The sequence below is a fragment of the Syngnathoides biaculeatus genome, chromosome 9 (genome assembly GCF_019802595.1).
Source record: "Syngnathoides biaculeatus isolate LvHL_M chromosome 9, ASM1980259v1, whole genome shotgun sequence".
Taxonomy (NCBI): domain Eukaryota; kingdom Metazoa; phylum Chordata; class Actinopteri; order Syngnathiformes; family Syngnathidae; genus Syngnathoides; species Syngnathoides biaculeatus.
This window is the reverse complement of record NC_084648.1, coordinates 22,638,473-22,654,633: the sequence shown is the minus strand read 5'-3', so window position 1 is coordinate 22,654,633 and position 16,161 is coordinate 22,638,473. Positions and strand designations below refer to the sequence as shown.

General features: G+C 42.9%; 1 protein-coding gene across 9 annotated transcripts in view; it reads right to left on the bottom strand.

The window, feature by feature from the left end:
• The window catches only part of LOC133506298 (palmitoyltransferase ZDHHC5-A-like), a 104,798-nt gene that overhangs the window by 50,439 nt on the left and 38,198 nt on the right, over nucleotides 1-16,161 (bottom strand). For 8 of the 9 annotated variants that reach the window (XR_009796469.1, XM_061830301.1, XM_061830304.1 and 5 more), the window contains 3 exons: nucleotides 6,585-6,687; nucleotides 6,128-6,219; nucleotides 4,857-4,980 (listed from right to left, as the gene is read on the bottom strand). Coding sequence is in view for 7 of the 9 variants with exons in the window: in XM_061830301.1 (XP_061686285.1) it covers nucleotides 4,857-4,980; nucleotides 6,128-6,219; nucleotides 6,585-6,687 (319 nt within the window). In the remaining 2 variants the exon portion in view is untranslated. Of the gene's footprint in view, nucleotides 1-4,856; nucleotides 4,981-6,127; nucleotides 6,220-6,584; nucleotides 6,688-16,161 lie in introns of those variants that run through there. The other variant, XM_061830306.1, reaches the window with a different exon arrangement.

The following is a 16,161-nucleotide window of genomic DNA, read 5'->3' as shown; positions in this document are numbered from 1 at the left end:
ACATAGTAACCAACACAGGAACGGAAAAGTCTAGGAGAACATTTAGCAGCATAAATGAAGCTCCAACAGTCAAAGCAGGACTTAAGCTTCAAATCTGCGTTTGTTGTTGGGCAAAGGTTTCCTCCACTCAGGGCCTGAAGCTTTACCAGGGGAGGAAACAGTGCCTAAAGAAGAGACAGCGGGTAAGTCGCATTGACAGCCACAGTGAAGGAAATAAGTATTTGAACACCCTGCTATATTGCAAGTTCTCCCACTTATAAATCATGGAGGGGTCTGAAATTTTCAGCATCGGTGCATGTCCACTGTGAGAAAGATAATCTAAATGGAAAAATCCAGAAATCACAATGAATGATTTTTTTTAATGATTCATTTGTGTGATACAGCTGCAAATAAGTATTTGAACACTTGTCTATCAACTAGAATTCTGACCCTCAAAGACTTGTTAGTCCGCCTTTAAAAGTCCAACTCCACTCCATGTATTATCCTTAATCAGATGCACCTGTGTGAGGTCATTAGCTGCATAAAGACACGTGTCGACTCCATACAATCAGTAAGACTCAAACTTGTAACATGCCCAAGACCAAAGATCTGTTCAAAGACACCAGACAAAATTGTACAACTCCACATGGCTGGAAAGGGAGAAATTACCAAACAACGTCCGCTATTGGAGCAATCATTAGAAAATGGAAGAAGCTAAACATGACGGTCAATCTCAATCGGAGTGGAGCCCCAAGCAAGATATCACATAATGGGGTTTCAATGATTCTTAGAAAGGTGAGGAATCAGCCCAGGATTACACGACAGGACTTGGTCAATAACCTGAAAAGAGCTGGGACCACAGTTTCCAAGATGACTGTTGGTAATACACTAAGACGTCATGGTATGAAATCATTCATGGCACGGAAGGTTCCCCTGCTTAAACCCGCAAATGTCAAGGCCCGTCTTAAGTATGCCAATGACCCTTTGGATGATACAGAGGAGTCATGGGAGAATGTTTTGTGGTTAGATGAGACCAAAATGGAAGTTTTTGGTCATAATTCCACTGTGTTCGGAGGAAGACGAATAATGAGTGAAGCATAAGGGTGGTGGCATCATGCTTTGGGGTTGTTTTTCTGTACATGGGACAGGACGACTGTACTGTATTAAGGAGAGGATGACTGCGGCCATCTATTGTGAAATTTTGGAGAACAAACTCTTTTCCTCAGTCAGAGCATTGAAGATGGGTTGTAGCTGGGTCTTTCAACATAACAATGACCCGAAGCACACAGCCAAAAAACTAAGGAGTGGCTCTGTAAGAAGCATACCAAGGTTCTGGCGTGGCCTAGCCAGTCTCCAGACCTAAACCCAATAGAAAATGTTTGGAGGGTTCTGAAACTCCATGTTTCTCAGCGAGAGCTCAGAAACCTGTCTGATCTAGGCAAGATCTGTGTGGAGGAGTGGGCCAAAATCCCTCCTGCAGTTTATGCAAACCTGGTGAAAAACTACAGGAAACGTTTGACCTCTAATTGCAAACAAACGCTACTGTATCAAATAGCATTGTTTTTCTCAGGTGTTCAAATACTTATTGCAGCCGTATCAAAATCATACATTGTGATTTCTGGATTTTTCTTTTTCGGTTCTCTCTATCACAGTGGACATGCACCTACAATGAAAATTTCAGACTCCTCCATGATTTCTAAGTGGGAGAACTTGCAATATAGCATGGTGTTCAAATACTTATTTTTTTCACTGTATCATCTAGTCAACTCAGTCCACTTGTTCTAGCAGACAGTGTTCCATGGTTGCCATTGTTGTTTTGTTCCTTGACACCAAAATTAAAGTAAAAATGGCTTAAGGAAATGGCCAAAAAATGCAGAGGAAACTCCACCTTGTTGTGTCCAAGCCAGTACCAGCCATACCCACACCCCCCAACTTGTAGAACTGCAGTACATTTTCAAAACTGCGGGCATAGGTCGCGCTTGACTACAAAGGCGAATTCCATGCAGAATCGACGAAGTGACATCAGCGTCCATGCCCACAGGAGTATAAAGCTGTGTGATTTCTGGATTTTTCTTTTTAGAATCTCTCTGTCACAGTGGACATGCACCTACGACGAAAATTTCAGACCCCTTCATGATTTCTAAGTGGGAGAACTTTCAATACAGCAGGGTGTTCAAATACTTATTTTCTTCACTGTACTTTTTGAGAAGCAGGTTGAGTCAGTTGGCAGAGGTTGAGGAGCAGGACACACGCCACAGTCTGCAGGACGTCAACACCCCTGTTCCAGTGGAGGAGGAGGAGGAACAAGGACCAGGAGAGCAACCTGGACCCAAGCCACCACTACGACCAACCGCAGAGAGGAAGATCCAGGGGCATACGCCGTTGATCACATGGCCAAAGGCCTGCGACAAGGCTTTGTGGAAGAAGGCCAACATGGATCTCTGCAGCATTTTGGAAGGGATCAGAGGCACCAGTACAAAGAACCTGCAAAGGATGGGTGACCTCAATTATATGTATGGGGAGGAACAATTTGGAGTGGTGGAAGGCAAACAGACTGGCCCAGCTATCCACCAAAAATCCAGAAGGCAGAAAGAGACAGATCGCCTGATCAAGGAGAGGAGGCAGCTGAAGAAGTTGTGGAGGAAGGCCACAGAGGAGAGGGAGGGCATAAACCTCTTGCAGGAAGACATCTAGGATACCCTGGTAGCAGTGAGGAGAGCTGAAAACCTCTGGAAAAAAGGTAGAAGGAAAGAGCATGAAAGATCACGCCTCTATTAAGATCAATTCAGATTCACAAAGAGTCTCTTTGCAAAGGAGAAAAGCAGAGGTTTCTTTGTGACGAAAACCATCCTGGAAGAACACCTGAAAAACAATTTCAACTATTTCAAGGTCCCAGCAGCGCTTACAATCTTTGTAAAAAGCCTACTTCAAGGATATGCAGCTCTGTGTTACAACAGCAGGGTACACCACTGCATGGCAGCACTTGGAAGTGGGAATCATCGCTGGGTGGACCATGTCCCGCTGCTATTAACCCTCAGCATGGAAGTTACCCTCAAAGCTTTTCGCTGGGTGGTTGGTGGGAAGCGAATAAGACCTTGGGTGAGGGTGCCTCCAGTCAGAGCCTACATGGATGACCTCATCACACGTAGCTCAACTAAGGCCTGCGCTGCACAATTGTTAAAAAAGCTCCAGGAAAACATTGAGCTGGCTGGCATGAAGATCAGGCCGAGTAAATCTAAAAGCATCTCCATCGTCAAGGGAAAACTGTCAAACCATCGCTTTCACATTGGTGAGGAACCAATTCCAACTGTCTCTGAGAAGCCTGTGAAGACCTTAGGCAGGTGGTACGATGCCTCTCTTCAGGACAAAGAGCAAGTAGAGCAGCTCAGCAAGGAGGTGGCCAGTGGCCCGGGGGGGAAAAAAAAAAAAAAAAAAAAAATCAAAAGAATCCTGCTTCCTGGGAAGTTGAAGCTCTGGTGCTTGCAATACGGGGTTACTTCCTCGACTCCTTTGGCCACTAACCCTCTATATGGTTTGTTACAGTTTTGTTAGCCACAACATGCTGTTTTACATTATTTTTATTTATCTTATATTAAAGGAGTTAATGCTTTGAAACTGCTTTGTATTAAAGATGTAACCTGTGTATGATTGTCTCTCTCAGACAAAGTGACAAGCCTGTTGAATGCATGAGCGAATTGTATTCACATGAATGTTTATACATTTATTGCTTATTGCTTAGAAATTAATGTAATGTTAATGAAAGCAGTGGTTGCATATACAAGATACATTTATTACTTATTGCTCATAGGTTAACATAATGTTATGGAAAGTAGTGGTTGCATTTACGAGCACCTGTGACCTACTTTGAGTGAGCTGAGAAGGGTCATATCAAGACATATCAGGGAAGGCGAAAGGTAGTTTACCTAATAACAAAAAGTATTCCCACTGGGCCGGCAAAGCCAGTAAACATTCTCGAATGTTCTCCAAAAAAGATATACAAGCCTTGTGCACGAGAGTCTCACAAAGGCAGGGAGACATACGCTCTTCTTATGTAATATCACGGGAACATGCTGACGGGAGGAAATCTTCAAGCAACTTGGAATGCTTATTTTTTTATTTTTTCCTCTTTAATTGGGTAAGAGGAAAAGACCACTATAATAAGGTAATTGCAGGGTAATGCCATCGATATTACGTGGATGTGAAAGAGGGGGTAGTTGGCTGTTCAATTATTCCTTAACCCTAAAATTCCTTCTTCCGAAATTAGGTTTCGAGCTCCATAGGACTTGATCACCCCTTAAAAGCTCACTCAAAAAGATATATTCATTTTATATTCTATTACTTGTAATTACTTTAATATTCTGTATTTTTACTAATTTCAAGTAGTAAATTTAATTATTTATTTTTTTTAAATGGTGAATTTGTTAACATTAAAAAGTTAAACTGAAATACAGCCATTGGAAATTGATCACTTTGAAATAATAATGTGAGTTTTACAACGTAAGATTTTCAGTGGCATTTTTAATTTAAATCCTGGTGGCACATATTTACTTCCATACAGCCACTCATGAAAAAAATGGGACTGAAAAGACGATTTGAAGACAAGGTCCTACAATGTGACTATTGCGCACATCCACGTTGTGATGATGATGCTCGAATGATATATTGGGCCACACTCACATGGATATATTAGTGTAAGATAGATGGAAGGACAGATGTACGAATGGATGGACAGACACCCAGACAGATTGATAGTGCTGTGAAAATTGAAAGTCCCATTTCTAAAACTCTTACATTTTTGCATACTTTCCCAAAATACATGTAGACACCCATGGATACTTTTACAAGACAACAGTTTTGCTCAAACAATCTTATCTCACCCTATGTAGATCTCGTAAACCAGTGTTCAGGATCTTTGCATTTCGGCGGGTGCCACTCAGTTGTAGCCGTAGAAAAGGAGGCTGGACACACAGGCTCTGGACATACTGCTTCCTATTTAAATATCTGCAGAGGACAGAGAAGGACATAAGGCTCCATCAGTTAAATATGATCTACTTGTAGTGTGGTCATATCTGGCTTGTCAAAAAAAAATCAGTTGTGTGTGGGAATCTAGATCATGATCACATTTTAAAATAAAATTAAGTTGTCCGTCAAATTCCATTAACATTTAATGTGACACTTTGTAATCGTTTACTAACAGAAAATGTTATTTAGCAATACCCTTCAAATTCTTTCGATTGAATGTTTCGCAAAATCATTCAACAACATAAATGCATCTGTCCAAGTTCAAATGTGATTAACAGAATTATTATCTTCTATCTACTATCTGTAAAAATTGAGGATACGTGTTCCCATTTTCATCGGTCTTGACGAAATAGAAAATAAGAGCTGCATTTCCAAAAGCTACTCGATATAATATGTAATATAGAGCCAGGTATGTTGTGTTTATGCTCACTCACTTACAAGCCATCAAGAGTGGACAGACAGAGCCGGTGAGGATGCGGGTTACTACTACATGTCCAACAACAAAAATTACATAGCTGACCTGACTGAAGTCTCAAATGTTACTCACTATTCTCCAACAAGATCCTCAGATATGTCCTTCATACACGATGTTAACACCTTTTTATTGCTATTTTTATGGCAAGCGACAGTAAGATATCTAGTCATGCAAATATTTATAATTTTCATTTATCCATCCATCCATTTTATGAACTGATTATCCTCAAAAGGGTTGTGTGAGTATTAGAGCCTATCGTAGCTCTCTTCAAGCAGGAGGCGGGGTACTCCCTGAACTGGTTGCCAACCAATCGCAGGGCACACATAGAAACAAACGACCAATCGCACTCACATTCACACCTACAGGAAATTTAGAGTCTGCAATGAATTCATGTTTTTGGGATGTGGGACGAAACCATAGTTCCTAGAGAACACACAGAAATGGGGAGAACATGCAAATTCAAAACAGGCGGGTCCAGGTTTTGACCCCCAGTCCCTAAAATTGTGAGGGAGACGTTAAACCAGTTGTCCACCGTGCCGCCCAATTTTCATTTACCCTTTTATTATTTTTAAATGTCAATGGACACCGTGACAAAAATGTGACATTCATCAGATGGTGTGATTAGTAAAACATTAAAATGTAAACGTAAACCTGGGTGCCTGTGAACTGCAGAGGACATGAGTGACATTCTTCCAACACCCATTGGTAAAAGGGTTAACTCCTCCTCGGAACTTTCCTGTCACCTTTAGAGAATATGAATGCAGACATCAACGTCAGAGGATTGCATCTCTTGAATATGACAAGTAGAGTGGACCTCCAAATATTCATTGCATTCGCCAAGTCATTTACAGTTTGCCATTCACTATTCAGTTTGCGCCACTGAATATTCACAGACAAGTTTTTCTTTTTTAATTTACCATCTTTTCACGATCATAGAGGTCTTCTCTAGTTAGACAATCATTTTTGTGGCAGTGTCAATAAATTGTAGAATTCTGCCATTCCATGGCAAGCTCAGTTGCCATCCCCATGAATAGCAGGAGTCCACAGAATTTGAACTGTATCTGTGGCAGGAATTAAAAAAAAAAATCTGTTCTTTAGTATTTTCTACCTGCTCATTAGTAGTTCTGCCCCTAGCCACAAGAACAATGTGAAAACCAGTGAGACCAGCAACAGGAATGAAGAACAGGCCTGCAACACAGATTATAACCAGCCTGGAAAAGAAAGTTAAGGACTTTATTGCCTTTGAATATTCTCATTCAACCAGGTCATTTCATTCTCAGGCCATTGAATTGATCAAGAGTGGAATGTTCTGGATGTCTTTCAAAACAATTCACTTTTGTTCAAACAAGGTTCCATCAGTTCAAGCATACTTGGGCTACATAGGACAGGATTACGAGCCTTAATGATGGTGTGGAAACCCAACTTCTTTTCATCCCCTAGTACACTTGGGATTTTCTATATCCATACATCCACCGATTCCATCCCTCCATTTTCTCACCCGCTTATCCTCACAAGGGTTGCGGCCAATGTCAGCAAACAAAAACATACATTGCTAACCAAACCAAGCCAACTATGAACTATAAATTTGAAATCTCGCTTCCAACTTTGTGTCATTTCATTGATGTTCCATCTGTTTTTCTTGGTGTAAAACTGAATTATTGCTTGCAGAATATCTTTAGCAATGCATGTTGAAAGCTGAATGATGTTCCCAAACAGTTTTAGGGTTAATGTTATGTTGCCTCCTATATTTAAAATACAGAATTAGCTTTTGGGCACTGTACCATGTGTGCTTTCATCCTCGATCAGGCTGTGCCAAGGTGGAATTTGAACATTACACACCATCTCATCCTGTACGTTCTACTTTGGCTTCAGACCAGATCTTTATCACTCAAAAAAAGATAAAATCTCATCCAGTTTCACCACTTGTTCTGCCATTATTCTCATACTCCAACATTCAGGACAGCATTTCTTCTGTTTTTTTACTTTAACCATTCTTCTTTTTCTTTCGGCTTGTCCCGTTAGGGGTCGCCACAGTGTGTCATCTTTTTCCATTTAAGCCTATCTCGTGCACCTTCCTCTCTAGCACACCCACTGTCCTCATATCCTCCCTCACAACATCTATCAACCTTTTCTTTGGTCTTCCTCTCGCTCTTTTGGCTGGCAGCTCCATCCTCAGCACCCATCTACTAATATACTCACTCTCGCCTCTGAACATTTCCAAACCATCAAAGTCTGCTCTCTCTTACCTTGTCTCCAAAACATCCAACTTTGGCTGTCCCTCTAATGATCTTATTTCTAATCCTATCCAACCTGTCCACGCCAAGCGAGAACTTCAACATCTTCATTTCTGCTACCTCAAGTTCTGCTCATTATCAAGAGTGAACATAAGCAGCATGTCGAACTTGTCTTTGCTCTACGTTGCCCAGACTGTGTTTCTAACTAAAACACTGGTGGTGGACGGTGTTTGTAATTATGAGTGTACACTTTTAAGCGCGAAGGGGCGGTGTAAGGTAAACGAGGAAGTAAAGTGTGTGGCCTGGTGTGGCTGAGCAGGAGCTCGTTGTGAGAGGCAGTGTGCTGCCATGTTTAAAAAAAAAAAAAAAAGACGCCAGGCTGTAGTTTCTGCACTGGATCTGTTTTCATCTGCGCTGACAGTGCGCACAGTTTAGAGGGAACAATGGTCGCGGGCGTGTTGGAGCCTATCCCAGCTGTCAATGGGCAGGAGGCAGGGTACGCCCTGAACTGGTTGCCAGCCAATTACAGGGCACATGGAGATCGACAACAGTCGCGATCACAATCACATCTAGGGACAATGGAGAGTGTCCAATTATTGTTGAATGTTTTTACAATATGGGAATGTGCCAAGTGCCCGGAGAAACGCAGGCACAGGGAGAACATGCAAACTCCACACAGGATTGAATTATAATCAGGATCAGCTTTATTGGCCAAATGTGTAAAAACACAAGGAATTTTTCTCCGGCAATTAGTGCTGCCCTGGTACGACATACAGAACAACAAAGCAACAACAACAAAGAATGAGACATTTCTATAAATAGGAACTATGCAAGATCAGAATCAGAATACAGCTTTATTGGCCAAGTGTGTGAAAAAACAAGGAATTTTTCTCCAGCAGTCGGCATTCAGAACAAAGAACAACATAGCAACAAGAACAAAGAACAAGAGACATTACTGTTTATAGGAACTATTCTGAATAAGATGTGCAAGATGTAAAATCGATAAGTGCGTCAAATGTGCAAAGGAAGCAGTTTTAAGTGATGAATCATGCGGTCTACAAAATATATATGTAATTACTAATACTGATTGGACTAGCAGGATGTGAGTGAGTGTCCTAACATGGCACAAGTCAGAACAACAGTAAGTTCGCTGATCAAGAATTTAATGACTTAGTTGCCAGAGGGAAAAAAAAAAAAAAGTATTCTAATGCCTGGTATTTTTTACTTTCATTGATCTGTAGCGCTTTCCTGAAAGAAAAAGCTGGAAGAGCTGGTGGCCAGGATGTTGGAGGGTCCTCGATAGTGGGTAGTGTGGTGCCGAGAATCTGTTCAGCGGTTTTAATTGTTTGTTGCAGTCTGAGTTTGTCCTTTTTGTGGTAGCCCCAAACCAGACTGTGATGGAGGTACACAGTACTGATTGGATAGCCGCTGTGGATGGATGGAGTTAATGTCTGTCCCCCATTTCAGGTCCTCTGAGACTGTAATTCCCAAGAACATGAAGGTCTTGACGGTTGATACAAGACAGTTGCACAGCGTCAGGAGCAGTTGTGGTGAAGGATGCCTCCTGAAGTCCACAATCATCTCCACGGTTTTTCGTTTTCAACGGCAGTTTGTGTGGACCACACCAATGCTCCAGTCTCGCCACTTCCCGTCGATATGCAGACTCGTCACCTTCTTTGTCATCTGCGAACTTCAGGTGACAAAGCAGTTTTTGAAAACAGGAAACTCACCCTCTAACGTAGATAGCCTCTTTCACTTCTCTTTCAAAGTGATGAATTGTGCGATAGTCGACAAAATATATTACTAACACTAATGTTGATTGGACCTCCAGGATGTGAGTGAGTATCCCAACAATAGCATATTGCCAGAGGGAAAAAACGCTTTCCCGACGGAAGGAGCTGGAAGAGCTGGTGGCCAGGATGTGGAGGGTCCGAAAGGATCCTGTCTGCTGTGGACCTCGTTCGCGTTGCATGTAAGTCCTCAATAGTGGGTAGAGTTGTGCCGACAATCCGTTCAGCAGTTTTGATTGTCGAAGTTTGTCCTTTTTGGTGGCGACCCCAAACCAGACTGTGATGGAGGTACAAAGTAATGATTGGATGACCGCTGTGTAGAACTGTCTCAGCAGTTCATGTGACAGGCCATGCTTCCTCAGAAGCCGCAAGAAGTACATCCTTTGCTGGGCTTTTTGAGGATGGAGTTCATGTTAGTCTCCCACTTTAGGTCCTTTGAGACTGTAATTCCCGAGAACTTGAAGGTCTCGACAGTTGACACAAGGCAGTTGGACAGTGTCAGGGGCAGCCGTGGTTAAAGATGCATCCTGAAGTCCACAATCATCTCTACAGTTTTTAGAGTGTTTAACGGTTGTGTTGACTACACCAAAGTTCCAGTCTCACCACTTCTTTGTCTTTGATGAAGCCAATGAACGTGGTTTCATTTGCGAACTTCAGGTGACCAAACAGTTTTTGAAAACAGGAAACTCACCCTCTAACGTAGATAGTCTCTTTCACTTCTCTTTCAAACAATCTGTTTTCTCTCTCCAGAATGTGTTTTGGCCTCAAAAGAGGGCTGTTTATCTTTGAGGTTCACGTAGATGGTTGAGTCTTGACCTGAAGAGCCTTTTGTCAAAAGACCAGACCAGATAAACAATTTGGTGTATGCTGTCGTAAAGTGAGGAATATGCCGATGTATATCAATCCATCCATCCATTTTCTACCGCTTCTCCAGGTCGAGTCATGGGTGAAGAAGCTTTAGCAGGGATACACAGACTTCCCTTTCCCCAGCCACTTCTTCCAGCTCTTCCGGAGGGATCCTGAGGCGTTACCAGGCAGCCGCGAGACATCGTCTCTCCAGCATGTCCTGGATTGTCCCCAGGGTCTCTTTCCCGTGGAACATGCCAGGAACACCTCACCAGAGAGGCGTCCGGGAGGCATCCAACTGTGTCACTCGGGGATTCCTGTGTGGGGTGTTTTGAGAGTATGGGGTACCCATGGGCTATTAATCTTTATACCACTGGCGTCATAGTTTCATTCGCATTTCTGGCAGCCGGATTTGCTTCCTGTGAGGGTTGAACTCTGCCAAGGCTGCCCTTTGTCACTGTCTGGTGTCCCATGTACTGTAGTTTGCCTTTTTGCAGACAACGTGGTTCTGTTGGCTTCATCAAGCCGTGATTTCCAACTCTCACTGGAGCAGTTTGCAGCAGGTGTGATGAAAATAAGAACCTCCAAATCTGAACCCATGGTACTCAGTGGGAAAAGGTTGAAGTGTCCTCTCCAGGTCAGGGATGAGATCATGTCTCAAATGGAGGAGTTCCAGTATCTTGGGGTCTTGTTTTAATAATCAACAGGCAGATTGGTGTAGCACCTACAGTGATGTGTACTGTGTATCAATCCATTGTGGTGATGAAGGTCAGGAAGTTCAGCAATTTACCAGTCAATCTACATTCCAACCCTCACCTATGGCCACATTATGTGGGCCGTGACCTAAAGAAAAGCGGCCGAAATGTGTTTCCTCCACAGGGTGTCTGGGATCTCCCTTTGAGAGAGGGTGAAAAGCTCGTACACCCAAGAGTGCTCAAAGTAGAGCTTCTGGGGTTCGGCATTAAGAGGAACTAGATGAGGTGGCTTGAGCTTCTGTTTAGAATGCCACCTGTTCGCCTTCCTTGTGAGGTGTTGTGGGCAAGTCTCACCAGGAGGAGACTCCGGGGACGACCCAGGATACGCTGAAGAGTTTATGTCTCTCAGCTTGTCTGTGATCCTCTCGGGATCCCCTAGGAGAAGCTGGAGGAAGTGAGTGCTGAGAGGGAAGTCTGGGGTCCCCTGCTGAAGCTACTGCCCCCGCAGCTTAACCTTGGATCGTCAGAGGAAAATGGTTGGACGGATATTCTAAGTTTCTGAATCCCTGATTTCGTGGGTTTTATGAGGTGGAACCCTAAATAATGTCAAAATTATTTTGGGCTCTGAAACTATAATCTATGAAAGTTTAACTTTTTGAATGGTATTATGGAAATAGCACGATATACAATTTTCTGGAAATTCTGGAAGTTTATATTAAACTACAAATGTAGTGCATAAATAAACTTAATTTACAATGATGGGAAGAATTTCATGGATAATGATCAAGTGTTCCATTTCGTAAAAAAGGGCCCAATGTTTGTGATTGTGGGAAAATTGCAATTATTTCTCCCTCAATTCCCCCCTTGGAGTTTACAGTACCACTCAGAAATCCCTCCACTGGCCCCGCTCCAATTGGATGAACTTTTTGATGTCACCGTGTCATTACTCTCGAAAAGAACATTTTTCGATACCAAGATGTGACGCTAAATGATAGACGCCCTCTACAGTGAAGCGGTACTTGGTGTCACATTAAAACGCCCTGATCCGACCAGCAGTACAAATAAATAAATAAAATAAATGAATGGGAAAGTTGGGGGCATCAGACGTTTTGCCAAGTGCACTGTGAAAAGTTATTTATAACAGGCATAATGGTTATTGTTACCAGAGCACATACATCTGTGGACTTGTGTGACTACTCACTTAACATTGAAACACACCAAAAAAAGTTGTAATCCTCTACACGCACCATCTTCCACAGAATGCATCGCAGACTTCGCTCCTGCAGGCACTGTGATGTTACAACAAATGCACAAATCATAGGAACTGGAGGACTTGAATAAGAACAATACACAAACGGGGACTTAAAACATGCAGAATGTACCCAAATTTAATGGAAAAAGCTTTGATAGGGCCTGAATGAAAATACTGCAAAAAAATAATGATTAAAAAATAAATAAAATACAATAGTTGTGTGGGGGTGGTATTTAAAGATGACAAAAGTACATAGAGGTAAGTGGACATAACACTTGATCAATAGGTACACTCTACAAATCAAACTTTTTCAGCGAGCCGACCCCCCTTTTGTCCGAGGAAACACCCAGCCCAAAAATGCACTGGAAGAGTGAAGAAGGAACGATTCCATTCAGAGGTGTTTAAATAATCTAATATAAAGTAATTTTGAGCATAATTGAATTTTTTTTACAATATCTATAGGCGCTAAACAGCTTCTAATTTTAGTTATCATTTCTTGTGAGTGCAAATGGTTGTTTGTTTTTATGTTCCCTGCAATTGATTGGTGAGCAGTACAGGGTGTATCCCAGCTCTCGCCAAGAGATTGCGGGCATAGGCTCCAGGATACGCGCGACCCTCGTCAGGAGATGCGAAACAGAAGACGAATGATTTGATTGTTCTGACAGCACATGTCCCTTTTAAACAACACATCCATCCATCTTTTATCGGTATTCCAGGTCAGGTTGCAGGGGCACTATCTTAACCAGGGATACCCAGACTTGCCTTTCCCCAGCCACTTCACCCAGCTCTTCTGGAGGGATCTTTATGCATTTCCAGGCCACCCGAGAAAAATAATTTCTCCAGTGTGTCCTGGGTTATCCACGGGTTCTCTTTCCGGTGGGACGTGCCCAGAAAACCTCAAGGGGGAGGTGTCCGAGAGGCATCCAGATCAGATACCTGAGCCACCTCTTCTGGTTCCTCTCAATGCGGAAAAGCAGCCGCTCGACACTAAGCCCCTCCTGGATAACCATGTTTCTCACCCTATCGCAAAGCGAGAGCCCGGACACCCTGTGGAGGAAACTAATTTCGGCTGCTTGTATTCGGGATATTGTTTTTTTTGGTATGACCCACAGGTCGTGACCATAGTTGAGGGTGGGAACAAAGATTGACTGGTAAATTTAGAAATACGCCTTCAGACTTAGATCCCTCTTTACCACAATGGACCGATACAAAGTCCACAACACTGCAGACACTGAACTGATCAACCTGTCGATCTTCCACTCCATTCTTCCCTTGTTCGTGAACAAGACCTCAAGATACTTCACTTGGCAGGATCTCATCCCCGACTCAGAGAGCGAACGCCACCCTTTTCCAACTAAGGACCTTGGCCTTAGATTTGGAGGTGCTGATTCTCATCCCAGCCGCTTCACACTCGACTGCGAACCACTCCAGTGAGCGTTTGAGATCACGGCTTGATGAAGCCAACAGAACCACATAATCTGCAAGGAGCAAGGATGCACCAAACCAGACACCCTCTACGCTTCGGCTGTGCCTTTAAATTCTATCCATAAAAGTTATGAACACTATCAATGACAAATGGCAACCTTGACGGAGTCCAACTCATTGCCGGAAATGTGGATCAAACTCTGATACCGGTCGTACAGGGACAAAACAGCCCGTATGTGGGGTTTGGTCGCCCATACTCCTGAAGAACCTCCCACAGGACTCCCTGGGGGACACAGTGAAAAGCCTTCTCCAAGTCCACAAAACACATGTTGACTGGTTGGGCGAACTTCCATGCAGCCAATCGTGTATAGGTGGTCCACTGTTCCACAGCCAGGAAGTATACCACATTGCTTCTCCTGAATCTGAGATTCGACTTCCCGACGGACCTTCCTCTCCAGCACCTTTGAATAGGCCTTACCAGCGAGGCTGAAGAGTGTGATCCCCCTGTAGTTGGAACACATCCTCTGGTCATCCTTCTTAACGGGTGACCCTAGTAGGGGCGTGAAGCCCCAGACAACTTCAGTCGCTGTGATTTGACGAGCGCGGTCGCGCTCGCACCTCACCGTGCTCCCAAATCTGCACAGTCAAGCACGAAAAATCACGCGGACATTTTTTTTTACATGTAGAAATATATAGATATTGAAAGGAGTCGCTTATTTTGTTTAGTCTTGACCAATGCAATCGCGCACTTTTCGCACATTCTCAGCGCACATGAAAACCGATCCACCGCAGTGGAGCACAGCCTGACTTTTTTTTTTTTTTTTTTCTTCAACACGGAAGCACACGGTCTCCTGCTCGTTTACCTGACTCTGCCCCCCTCTGGCTCTTAAAAGGGTACACTCATAATTACAAACACCTCCAGTTAGCAACACAGTCTGGGCAACAAAGCAAAGCAAAGACAGTTAGACATGCTGCTTGTGTTTACTCTCGATAATAATGGTGAAAGTTAAAAAAAAAAAGAAGTGCTGTTGCTTTAATGAATGTCGGGGTATGTGAATAATAGAAGAAAAAGTGATGAAACTGGACAGCATTTTCTCTTTTTTGAGTAAAAAAGGTCTGGTCTGAAGCCAAAGTAGAAACTACAGAATAGATGGTGTATACTGTTACATTTCCACCTCGGCACAGCTCGATCGATGATGAAAGCCCAGACAATACAGTGCAGGAATAGCTAATTCTGTATTTTAAATATAGGAGGCAACATAACATTAGCCTGAAAACTGTTTGGGAGCATCATTCAGCTTTCAACATGTATGGCTAAAGATATTCTGCAAGCATCCATCCATCCATTTTCTTTGCCGCTTATCCTCACAAGGTTCGCAGCAAGTGCTGGAGCTTATCCCAGCTGTCAACGGGCAGGAGGCAGGGTACAGCCTAAACTGATTGCCAGCCAATTGCAGGTCACTTGGAGACTAACAGCGGCACTATCATGTGATGTGGGGGGAAACCGGAGTGTGAGGAGAAAACCCATGCAGGCATGGTGAGAATATGCAAACTGCACACAGGCGGGGCTGGGATTGAACCCGGGTGGTCCTCAGAACTGTGAGGCCTCTGTTTTACCAGCTGATCCACTGTGCTGCCATTCTCCAAGCAATAATTCAGTTTTCCACCAAGAAACACAGACAGGGATATCATTGTGGGTTGAAAAAAAAAAGAAAAAGTTGCAAGCGACCTTTCAAATTTATAGTTCATAGTTGGCTTAGTTTAGTTAGCAATGTATTTTTTTGTTGTTGACATTGTCATTGTAAGTTTGCAAAACACAAAATTGTTCTTAAAAATATTGGGATGTGAATGTAAATGCTGTAATCTGAATCTTTGAATGAGTCATGTAACTTCAATGGATGACACTGATCTGACCACAGTGCATTCGTCTGATGTTGCTCACAGTGGTCAAAGGGGTCGCTCACAGGCTTAATGTGTTTGCCCCGACACGTAAAAAATTAGAGGGAACGTTGGTGTTGACATTTACGGCTTTATTTCATAAACGTTGGTAACAAAAGAAGCCTGATCCTAAACAATCAGTATTCACCCGCAAACATGAAATGGAAAATAACCGTACTGAGCATGTTTGGAAGTTATGCCAAAAGCACAGGTTAGGAGCTTCTTCACGTACGGTAAGCGCATTTACGTCAAAAGTCATCAACATCATGAGCCATGTCAAAGGAAATTCAGTTACACTGAAAACATTTCTGGGATATAACAGAGGTAATGTTTCAGTATCTAACTACAGTATAATAAGTATGACATTATGATTTATTTTGACTTGATTTATATTCTAACGTTAGACTAGTTTGTCCATATATCTAAATGCGAACGGTCATTTTCTCCCGAGGGAACCGCATTATTCTGAAGTTAAAAACCTTTCCCCTCGACATGCTTTAGGAAT